At 43.6% G+C, this 12,695-nt stretch overlaps 1 protein-coding gene across 3 annotated transcripts in view; it reads left to right on the forward strand.

Moving 5' to 3' along the window:
* SMYD3 (SET and MYND domain containing 3) overlaps positions 1–12,695 on the forward strand; it is a 1,022,776-nt gene that overhangs the window by 781,355 nt on the left and 228,726 nt on the right. For all 3 annotated transcript variants that reach the window (XM_075597074.1, XM_075597076.1, XM_075597077.1), the window contains one exon: positions 4,742–4,852. In XM_075597074.1, coding sequence (XP_075453189.1) covers positions 4,742–4,852 — 111 coding nt within the window. The remainder of the gene's footprint in view (positions 1–4,741; positions 4,853–12,695) is intronic.

A 12,695-nucleotide genomic window follows, 5' to 3' on the forward strand; every position in this document is an offset into this window, starting at 1 on the left:
AAAACTAGTGACAGGGGCTAGGATGGTATTAGAGTTAGTTCTGATCTTTAGCTTGGTCATTGGTAGCTTTAGAAATTTAGCCTCGGTCCCAAATACCATTGCTACAGTGTTATCTGTGTTTAAAATTAGTTTATTTTGGGAAATCCAGTTTTCAAGTCTCAAAAAATCAGATTGAAGTACGTGTCCAAGGTTAGAGAGGCTAGGGCAGTGTGCATATAAGATTGTGTCATCCGTATATATGTGCATTGAAGCTCCCTTAAAATCTGTAGGTAGATCATTGATGAAGACTGAAAAGAGTCTTGAAAAGAGTCAGAACAGAGCCTTGCGGAACACCTCTGGTGATATCCATGGGTTTGGAGTTAGAGCCTGAGATAGACACAAATTGGGATCTACCCAATAGGTATGAGTGAAACCAATTTAAAGCATGTTCTCTTATTTCAGAGCGCTGCAGCTTGTTTAACAAGATAACATAATCAACAGTATCAAAAGCCTTAGCAAAATCTAGGAATATTGCACCAGTAAATTTTCCCAGTTTCATTCCACACTAGATATCATTGCAAACTTTTAGGATGGTCGTTACTGTGGAGTGCTTTGGGCAAAAGCCAGATTTGAGTTGGCTAGGGGACATTTTTCTTGGTATAGTAATCACTTAATTGGGTGTGGACACATTTTTTCACGACTATGGATAGTATTGGAGAAGAGAGATTGGCCTATAGTTGGAGACCGTGTATTTGTCTCCACTTTTGAAGACTGATACAGCTCTGGCAGTTTTCCAGATCTTAAGGATATGGCCTACAGACAAAATAGAGATGATTAGGGAAGCAAGTGGTATGGCAATGTATTCGTATTAGGGATTAAGATTAGGTTTTTTTGGGGTAAAGTTAGGGACTTACCTTGGCAGCGAGAGGTAGCGACTAAATGCTTGCGGATATTTGGTCATGGAAAAAAGGGCCACGACCAAATGTCCAAGACCGAAGCTGGGGGACACACTGGAGTTAGAGGATTGGAATGATATCTGTGAGGGGGCATCTAAGAGCTCTATACAGTATGCTGCAAGATTAAAGGAAAATGCATACAAACGACTTTACCGGTGGCACTTGTCCCCTGTGCGCCTGCATAAGATGAAAAGACACGCCTCCCCCAGATTTTTCAGAGGCTGTGGGCATTATGGCTCTCTATCCCACATAAAGCCGTTGTGGTCTCAAACGTTGGCTCTGGTCAATAGGATCCTGCACTCTTCCTTAAGACCTGACCCTTGGATGGCCCTCTTGAACAAAATATGTCTTGACCTCTCTAGGGGTGAAATAAAATGAATGGCCCACATACTTGCAGCTAATCCCAAGACACAAAAAAAATTATTGAATATGCAGAGCTGTGCAAGACGGTCTGCAAGCATATGGTAAAGAACATCGAAGGAAAAAGGTTAAAACAGATAAAGCAGCAACTTGTAATTGGGAAGAAGCAAATCTTTGCACTCAAAGAAGACGATGGATCTACAATTAAAGACAGTGCACTTTTCATAAAGGAAAGGCAAACAAAAAATGGGTGCACACTTTTCATAAAGAGAGCTGAGGATTTCTACATGAAATTGTACAAAAACACAGATAACATAGAGCATAATCCAGCAGAGGTAGTGTGATATGAAACTACCAGTGATATATCATGCATCCTTCAAGAAGAAGTGGCAAAGGCAATACAATTCATGAAGAATGGAAGGTCTCTGGGGAGATAGTTACATCTGAAATTTGGGAATAAGTACAGAAAATCTTTGCAAGACTCATTACATGCTGCTTGAATAAGAAAATTTCAGAATAGAGCAATACCATAGTTATCCTCAATCCAGTGTATCCTGCCTACGGTCACAAACTGATGTGAAACTCAGACCTTATATATGTAGACAATTGAACAGCTTCAGTTAACTCATAGAAGTATGGATAGATGTACGCTTGGTTACCAGAAGAGACAGAAAAAAGAATCAATAGGTTGAAAAGCAAACAAAAGTCTGTGACATCATCACACAGGGAAGAAGAAATTGAAATGGCAATGGGCCGGACATGTCGCAAGAAGAAATGACCATCGTTGGACAAAGATGGTAGTGCACTGGATTCCAAGGTATATCAAAAGACCAAGATGACGACCAAAAGTAAGATGGGAGGATCGAAGTAGAAAATTTGCTGGAGCAGCATGGAGAAGAGCGGCTTGCAACTGTGGTACCTTGAAGATCATTGGGGAGGCCTTTTTTTCAAGCAATGGTTTGACGACGGCGGAATATGATGATGAAATATACTGTATCTATAGCAGAAAAAATGGTCGCATTCACTGGGTAGGATGCCTAAAGAGGAGTGCACAGGAGAAAAATGAAACAATAGTCGGTAATGATCACAAGAAGTGTTCAAATGTACCGGCATAACACAAAAGGTAAAGAAAATATAATGTAATAAGTCCAACTGGCAATGGTTTTGACCACTTCTTGTGATCATTACTGACTATATATATATATATATATATTTATACTAGCTGATATACCTGGATGTGCTGCTCACGCGGTGTCCCTCCCTCCTGTCCCCTTGCTGGCTGCTCGGGCAGGAGGCGGTAGGGGTGTTGTTCCTTCCCCCCCCCATTCCCTGCTGCTCCTTCCAAACCCCCCCTCCCGGTCCCTGGTGCTCCTTCCCCCCCCCTCCCGGTCCCTGGTGCTCCTTCCCCTCCCTCCCCCGGTCCCCGGCGCTCCTTTCCCATCCCCCCTCCCGGTCCCCAGTGCTCATTTCCCCCGGCGCTCATTCCCCCCCTGCTGGTCCCCGGTGCTAATTTTCCTCCACGGTCCCCGGCGCTCATTCCCCCCCCCCCCCCGGTCCCCGGCAGTCATTTCCCCACCCCCCGACGGTCATTGACCCCTCCCCCCCATGTCCCCGCCGTTCATTTCCCCCCCCCCTCCCCTTTCCCTGGCGCGAGCCCCGGACTCTTGCTCGGAACAATGAGGAGGGGCCCACGGGGTGAAGAGGAGAAGCGCTGAGTGAGGACAACTGGTGAACACCCCCCCCCCCTGTTTCTCAGCGCTCATTCCCCCCCGGTCCCCGTTGCTCATTGACACCCGTTCCCCGGCGCAAGCCCCGGACTCTTGCTTGGAGCAGTGAGGAGGGTCACACGGGGTGAGGAGGAGAAGCGCCGAGTGAAGAGGACATTATCTCTTGCTCGGAGCAGTGAGGAGGGGCCCGCGGGGTGAGGAGGAGAAGCACATAGTGAGGAGACCCAGTGGGTGAAGTTTCCCTGTTTGTGACGTCACCGCAAACCCCGCCCCACAGCCAATGGGAGAGCGCTACAGCGAGAGGTGTGGCCGGCCGCCAGCCAATCAGAAAACGCACAAACCCACAGACAAACATCGTTTGAGTTTTATATATAATATATATATATATATATATATATATATATATATATATATATATATATATATATATAATGTAATGTGAGCTTGAGATAAAAGGTGGCACTGTGTGCTCATTTGCATGTCATTTCCCAGAATCCCTTGCTGCAGTGGAAGTGCTGTGTGCTGGGCGATAATGGTGAAAGACAGGTTTACAGACCTGTCTAAGACATGCAAATGAATATACAGGAATATTTAGAGTTGCTTTATGCTATACTGTGGAGGGTTTTTGTCACTTTCTTTACCCACCATAACCTTAATATATATATATATATATATATATATATATATATATATAATTAGTTTTTTTTCTCTCTATCTCTTAGTCCCTAACACACTCACTAACACATATAAACGCTAGCACACAATATCAATAAAAATACAATCTAAAGTGCTTCTTCTGTTCACTTGAGTCACACAGAAATACAAATAGCTGTAATGGTATGCAAAGATTTAACCTTGCTAGAATGAAGAGTGAAGCAATGGCACCTTGTGAATAACCCACAATAATTCATAACACGTACATGTATTTTAATTATTGGAAAGGATGTGATAGAAAACCTGATTTTGACAAACAATTGAGATGTACCAGGCGTTCTTCCTCCCGATTTGATCATTCAACAAACATAAAAAGCTTTATTTTTGCAAAAATGTTTTTTTTTTTTGTGTTGTGTTTTTTTTATCACGTATTTTACATGTTTTTGACAGTTCTGTACTGTATCTAAAGTTTAACCAATGTTGTTTGTAAAGCATTTGTGAGAAAACACTGAACCAAATGGCTATTTGGATTTTTGGTTGGAATTCCATGTAAATTTACTCCAACAGAATATGTACCTCTTCTAAAGTCAAACAAAGTGTTCGTTGCATCTATGTAAATGACATACTGTACATTAACATTACACAGATTAAACTTTTGGGGAAAAAAAGAAGGGTTTCAATGGAAAGTTGCTTTCTTTTGCTAATGATTTAAAATTATGTTTACAGTACATTAAGGACGTTGGGAAAACAGCTAAAGGCTGGATAACTAGATGATATTCTGATAAACATCTATAAATATAATAGCATACAGATTATGTGTAATTAGGCAGTGACGCTAATTAACACTATGAATAATTAAAGTCCTTAATTGCTAGGGTGGGGTTTGAAATGGAACTACAAAGAGGATAATGTTGGGTATTCAATAATGATTTGTGTTATTGTTTTTACGTGCCTTTAAGAGAAAGTGAAGAATAAGTATACATCTATTTCTAAATTGCACATGTAAGTGTCACATATTCCACAAGCCTAAATAAAAATGTATTCTCTCCTTTTTGTCATACATAGCTCACTATAAGTTACATTGATGTGAAAGTGAACACCCACATGCGCCAGAACCAGCTGCAGCGCCAGTATTGCTTCATCTGTGATTGCCATCGGTGCCAGTCAAGGGATAAGGTACTGTATATTGTGCCGTATTCTTAGAATGTATACAGACATATGTCATATGCACTCTTTTGCTCTATGGGTTCCAATTGAAAGAACATCAAAATATTTGGTAGTTAGACTCTACATTTCTGGTTTTGTTACAAATAAACATGTAAACATTTGCCATTTTATTCTGTTCCATTCTCTTGTTCTACTACGAGTTTCAGAGTATATACAGTAACAACAGAACAGAACACAATACTGTGAGAATGCAACACACAGTGCTATGTTACATTTAAAGCAATGCCATTAGGATCACACTCTCGGGATCAGAACTAGGGAAATCACTAATTACGGGTTTCTATTTCCTTTCTTTTGGGTTGGTAACTCCCTTGCCTAAGATACTTCCTACGTTGTAATTACTACAGTCACGGCTATCATATTTAAGTGTTGTCTTCAACATTAAGCTCTTGTATATATCGTGTGGTGGTTCATTTGCCCATTCAATGATAAACCTGGACTTCAGTGGCTTATAATGTAAGTTTGTGAAACATGCAGATTGTGTTGTTTCTAATATTCAGTAGTCATATGTCTGATTTTTTTTTTTTTAACAGTTTCCAAAAATTGTTAAATCGTTTTGAAATGTGTGTTGTGGAAAGAAAATACTTTTTTTTAAGTTAAGGGGTTTTTCTCCGATGGAGGACGGCGTTATTATTTTTTTATTTGTTGATAACCAGATGGAATAAATCAGAAATTGGGACAGCATAATGTTACTGTAACTGCTCATCTGGGGCCTGGACCAGTTTCCAAATATTTTACTGCTAATGATCGTAATGTGTGAAAAAAACATTTTTCTGTACTGAGCATGGAATCATACTATGGTCTCTATGTATGTGTGCGCTGACACAGTTGTGTCAAACAATTTGCATTTTTATCTGTCTACAGTGTGACATTTAGGAAGTGTATTTCTACTGATGTAAAATTTGGCACAAGCTGCGCTAGAAACAAATGTTCACCACCTTTTAAAGTGACGCAGACACACAAAAGTAACACACGCACCACATTCCTTATTGCAGGGGTAATACAGGTAATACTTTTTAATCTGCGCCCCCCGCCTGCTTTCCCCCCACTACTCGCGCCCCCCGCCGTTACCTCTTCTCCGGTATTTTCTGATGTCACGACGTCATGTGACCCGCTGCTTCATTTGATGCCGCATTGCTATGGCAATGTGTCACCAGATGCCGCCGGAGACAAGGTAAGTGAGATACAGGGACCACGCAAGTTCTCTCGAAAATGTCAGTTTGCGCACCCCTGCCTGCATACTGTACATAGCTCCGCACCAATATGCAAATTTAACCCTGTAACCCCGCCCTAACTCCTCCCACTTGCTCCTTAAATCCTTCATCTCGTCACAAAGCTTAAGACAGATTAATACATAGACGCTGTCTGTTGCGGGTATATTTTAGCGGGAGTTGCGATAAAAGGTTGCAACTTTGTTCTGGAATTTGTCATTTGATACATAGAGCCCATAATGTCATCAAACTCTGCATTGAACACCATAAACCAAAGCTTTTTTTTCTACTTTCATTCACTATATGTCAAACATAATAACGTTTCCTAAGTAAAAAAAAGCTGTGTGTGCTGTGCACGCGCATAGTAAGTGAAACTTCTTTGACTTTTGTCACATAAATTGACTTATAACGCGCGTGCTCGGCACACATGTGTCAGTGTGTCAGTCAGTGAGTATGTATGTGTTTGTTTGTGTGTGTGTCAGTCAGTGTATGTATCTGTGCCGGTCAGTATATGTATCTGTACCGGTCAGTGTGTGTATTTGTGTCAGTCATTGTGTGTGTGTGTGTGTGTGTGTGTGTGTCAGTGTATGTCTCTCTCTCTTTCTGTGTTGTGTGAATGTCTCTCTGTGTCGGTCAGTGAGTGTATGTGTGTGTGTCAGTCAGTGTGCGTGTGTATGTGTGTCAGTCAGTGTGTGTGCGTATGTGTGACAGTCAGTGTGCGTGCGCGTGCGTCAAAGTGTGCATGCGTCAGTGTGTGTGTGTATGTGTTTATTGGCAGCAGTACCAGCATCATGAATGTTGAGCGGGTGGGGGAGCTCACAGTGGGGGGGAAGGAATAGGCACATCATTCAGGGGCGGTGTTCGGTACATTACTGGGGTGTGCGTGCGTGTGTCAGAGTGTGCGCGTGCGTGCGTCAGTGTGTGCGCGTGCGTGCGTCAGTGTGTGCGCGTGCGTCAGAGTGTGTGCGTGCGTCAGAGTAAGTGTGTGTGTGTGTGTGTGTCAGTCAGTGTGTGTGTGTGCGTCAGAGTAAGTGTGTGTGTGTCATTGTGTGTATGTGTCAGTCAATGTGTGTGTCAGTCAATGTGTGTATGTCAGTGTGTGCGTGTCTGTCAGTGTGTGTGTGTCTGTCAGTGTATGTGTATCTCTCTGTGTGTACCGTATGTCTCTCTGTCTGTGTCCTGCCCCCTCTCTCCTGACTCCCCCCACCCCCGACGGAGCTGCGGACCCGGGGGGCTCAGTCTGAGTCTTCTGAGCAGATACCCCCCCCACCCCCCGGCGGCGCGCTCAAGCTCCCCCTTCCCCACCCCCCGGCGGCGCACTCAAGCTCCCCCCTTCCCCACAACCCGGCGGCGCGCTCAAGCTCCCCCCTTCCCCACACCCGGCGGCGCGCTCAAGCTCCCCCCTTCCCCACAACCCGGCGGCGCGCTCAAGCTCCCCCCTTCCCCACCCCCCCCGGCGGCGCGCTCAAGCTCCCCCCTTCCCCACCCCCCCCCCGGCGGCACGCTCAAACCACCCTATTCCCAGGCGCCGCTGCAAGCCGCTTCTGCGCATGCATGGCGCGCGGCATGGCAGTGGGCGGGGAACGGCGCCGCCGCCAGCCACTTCTGCGCATGCGTGGCGCGCGGCATGGCAGCGGGCGGCGGAACAGCGGCGCCGTGGCAGTTAGGAGCGGCGGCTATCGCCGCCGCATGTGAGCAACTAGGTGTGGGTGTGTGGGAGGGTGAGGGGTGCGGCGGCGATTAGGAGCGGCGCCGGCGGCTATCGCCGCCGCCGCCGCCATATGTGACAGGGGGGGGGGGCGTGTGAGCGGAGCGGCGTCCATTACGTGACGTCACTTCCGTTTCACATTTCACCCCCCCATCTATCCAGTTTTATCCCATCAGAGGTGCCACTAAAGAAGTTTCACTTCAAAAAAAAAAAGTGCGTCATTTCCCTTTGAATTAAAAGTTATGCCTTCTGTTGTCTTAAGTAGAGATGTGCCAAATTTTAGAACAAGATTGCAAGGATTTGCTCATTTTCAGACAGTGATTCCCCAAGCATTCAGTCAATGTGCAGTACAATCTGCAACATTTTCTAAAATGGCTAGATTTGCTGAAAGTATAGACTACTGTATAAATAGGGCACAAATGCAATATGTTTCGCTCACTGTCTGGTAATATTGTGGTGACAGGTTGCAAAATTGAAGACTAATCGCACGACAATGTCACAACACCATTGAGGCTTGGTTTGGATTTAAAAATAAATAAATTAAAAATAAATGTAAAAAAAAATGTTACAAATGTTATGACTGCATTTTGAGTAGTTCCACATTTCTCTAGTCATTTCACCTGCCTAAACTTACTCTTCTTTTTATTTTGAGGCTGGACGTGTTTATTTCTTTTTTTGCGCTTCAACCTACTGTAACTTATATAAATCACTTTTTAGGTCACTCCCGAGTGTATACAGTACGTCACAAAATGTCCTGTTTCCTCTCTTTGGCACTTTTATCTGTGACTTCTTGTTGTTTTCATATCTGTCTTTATACATGTCATGCTTGATAGATAGTAAATTGTTGACATGACCCTTATCAAAATAAACATACTTCAAAATGTTTTCGGTACCTAATGTACCTGCTGATGCTCCGTGGCCCTGTAATAGCTTCTTGCTTGTATGAGTTAATGTGCTGGTAAAACAACTCTCTGGTGTGTATTTATATCTGTATATCTTTATTTATATAGCGCCATACATGTAATACACGTGACATATGGGGAATAAGCACTTGAGACATAAAAGTAACATTCGTAAAAGGAGTCCCTTCCCCGAAGAGCTTACAATCTGATACACTTGGAACTCTTTGGTGCAATCAGAAGAGATTGATTGTGCACCATTTTAGCATTCTGAAACTTCTTCCAGGTATAGCACAAGTAAAACATTTGTCTTTTGTATATACTGTATTGATTTGTATAACCCAGGTGAGGATTCACACTAAAGTAGCAATCACCCCAGTTTTGGATATATTTTTTTCATGTGTAGACCCTTTACCCCCACCCTAAGTGAGATCTGGTCTGCTACTAGTGTCTTTCGTGCAATGTCGTGCATACCTGTGAGGTAATAGGAGGGCTGAGTGCTGTGGGGATGATGATGTGGGTATAATCAGGACAGGTTTTCAGGGTACCTTATTCGTTGGCAGCGCCTCCAGTCAGAGAGGATCCTGTAGTAGTAGGATGGTCCATGCTGACACCTTTCCATATCCCAAGACAGTGATTCACACTTGCATATGGTTCAATGGTATTTATTGCATTGGTTAGTTGTTACAGCAGTGCATTCCTTTTCTTGTTTCACCTGGAAGGTTACTTTAAGGCTTGAGGCCCATCTAAGTTCCCTTCTGGTTCTCCTCCTGTATCCCATTATGGGACACAGGGAAGCTGTTGTTCAATCCACAGGGGGAGGAAAGAGACAAACCCACTTTTGGGAGAGTACCAGTTTATATACCCTGGGGTTGGGCTTGTAACCCTGCCCCATAACAGGGCAGGTTTGATACTGACAGGTGTCACATCTGCACATGTGACCCAGCCAGTACACTTCACCAGGCTGACACTCTCTGGTTGTTGTAGGCCTGCCCATGGATACACTAAGGGCCTCATACAGTAAACAGTGATAAGTCACTTATATCCAGATTATCGCCAAAAAAAGCCTACTGCTATTCAGTAAGGCCTGATAAGTCGTCGATAAGAGAGGTTTTCGGCAAATGTTTGTGCCGGGGAAAAAAATCGCCAAATGCGCAGCATGAAGCCACTTATCGCCAGCTTGTCAAACTCGTGCTAATCTAGTAGCCCCTATTAGCTTATTGAGGCTAATCGCTGCTCTAGAATTGCTATTTCCTCTTCAAATCGTCTTGCCATGAAAAGTTGGTAAGAAGGTGGTGAGAAGCTGCCGATAAGCGGCGAGATGGCACTTACAAAAAAACCTGAATTTTTCCTGCATTGGATTGATGCCAGGAGACTCCGGAGCCGATACCCATTGATATCAGCACCGGAGACCCCCGGCATCAATCCGATGCAGGAAAAATGCATTTACAGGCAACTTCATTACCTTAGTGGCTAATCGCTAAGGCAATGAAGGGGTTAAGGGACAACAGCAGCTTTATTGGGGGAAGAGGGGGGAGTGAAGGGGGTACTTGGCCTTTCACTCACCCCCTCTGACCCCAATAAACATTACAATATGTAAAAAGCACCAATATATAACCCACCTCCTGTACCCCCACATTAAACCATTATTTATTTATTTTAACACAGGATTGATAACATAGGCGGCCGTGTGTCCCCAGGTGGTCCCCACAGGTGTCCGGGGGTCCTCAGGTCATCCCTGCGGGTGTCCGTGGGCCCTCGGGTGGTCCCTGTGAGTGTCCGTGGGCCTCCAGGTGGTCCCGTGGGTGTCCGGGGGCCCCACAAAGGATTCCCAGGTGATCCCCGTGGGTGTCTGGGGGTCCCCGGGTCATCACCACGGGTGTCTTGGGGCCTTCAGGTGGTTCCCATGGGTGTCCCACAGGGCTGGTCACGTGACCGTGACATTTAAATGCATAGGAGATACCGGCACCCTGTAACAAGACCTGTATCTCGGGAAGCAGGGGGTCCCCGGACCTGAAATCAACGCTGTTCTGCTCCGGCGACCCCCTGCTACAATAGACTAGTAATAAAATTTAAATAAAAAATTTACGGCCGAGATTTGCACAGAGAGAGGCGTGTCTCTCTCTCTCTCTCTCTCTGCAGCAGAAACAACTCGCCAGGTGAGCCCTTTACACAGGAGCGATCATCTCGTCGCAAGCTACTGGTCATTTTTGCAAATGTTGCTATCACAGGTATTCGGGGCTTTCTGCATACCGTGATAGCAACGCTGTCAAAAATGGCGATTTAAAAACCCTGCCGATTTTTTTTCTATCAGACTTTACTGCATGAGGCCCTAAGTGTATTCAAGGCTGCAATAGAACACAAGGCCTTCGGTGAGGAATTAACCCTTCCAGTGCCTGACCCTAACAGGACTTATACTATTAGGGCCCATGAAAAGTAGTAGCGGCCGGAGGCTGTGCTACACATGATTGCAATTGGAGGGGCTCTGAAACGGAAAGACACTATTTCTAGCTGAGGGACCCCCCAGTTCAAAAGGTATTTGCTGTTTTCTGAACATAAGAGCCTTATTCTTTTGAGATGGAGTTGTGGTGGCTACAGATATATTGCTGTGCTGTATAATTACCGTATGAAAAGCAAGTGAGTCATTTTATTTACTGCTGAATATCCAGACTTAATTGTACTGCCAGAATAGGTAGTATCAACTTAAGCCCGGAAATTGGATTGTTTATTTTCTACTCTGCTCCTTGAATACATCATTCCCTTTATCAATATGTATGACATCCCTATTATTTTGTTATCTTCTGCCTTATACGTCTTATAAAGGAGAACTGTCACTTTTTAGGCCACATGACATAAATGATTAGACAGTATGAAAAAAACCATCAGATTTATCACTGTCTTTTTGATGTTTCACATTTTACATTTATTCAGTCTAGCTGATCTACATGAAAAAATGTTTTTTTTCATTTTGGGACGCCATTGACAAATGTTTCAAGGCCATCTATTAATACTGCTGTGCTATCACTTCACTGATCAAATTGCTCCTTCAACTTCAGCCAAACTTAATAATAAAACATAAAGAGAAAATAAATAATGTTGTTTTGTCTTCATAATCAAATTAGTGTCATTCATCTTGCATTTGACGTAGATAGCCAAGTTCTATTTGCTGTATTTAGAAAGCAGAACTACAGTACATAGAATCCAACAGACAACAGCTTTCAGACAAAGAATGTTTGTTTAAACAAAGAATACATTAGTGTTCATTTACAGTGTATCAGAAACAAAACCGTTCAATTTAGCTGCTCTTGCAATATGATTATTTGAGTGTCTAATAGCAGGGGTGATGCTGTTATTATGAGCACATTCTAATTACCTTGCCTTACCCATCTTGTAATTAGTAGACAACCCCTGTTTAAATGAAAGTAAATATTTGTGGCATGGTAAGTTTTGTGATTTTATTTTTCATTTTATATTCTCTTAAATAAGAATATATTTTGTATTTTTTGTTGGGTGACTTCTGAGTACAGCATCCTGTTTACTCTGGATTTACCTTTGCGATATCTAGTATATAACCTTCCTTTATTTGACCACTGTGGTCTCAAGCAGATCATCTGAAACGATCAGACTCCGTTTTAGTCTCATTGCAACAACAAATACTCTCAATACTGATGTTCTAGGTCCCCGAGGAGATTCTCCAAAGCACGATCACACATCCGGACCAATTTAAAGTTGGCTTTACGACAGTGGAGTTGAAGCTCAACCTTGGGCCGCTTGGGCGCAAACGTCTAGTTTGCAGCTCATAAACATGAACCTCAATTAGTAAAAAATGTCAGTAAATTACTGTTTGCGTTTGAGTCATTAACATAACGACTTGACAGGCAGTGCAGAGGCGTGTCTATTCCTAATATAATTAAATGCACTAAACTTGGGCAAAAAAAGCAACTGTCTTATATTACTATCAAATTGAGAGTTTG

The sequence above is a fragment of the Ascaphus truei genome, chromosome 4 (genome assembly GCF_040206685.1).
Source record: "Ascaphus truei isolate aAscTru1 chromosome 4, aAscTru1.hap1, whole genome shotgun sequence".
Classification (NCBI taxonomy): Eukaryota; Metazoa; Chordata; class Amphibia; order Anura; family Ascaphidae; genus Ascaphus; species Ascaphus truei.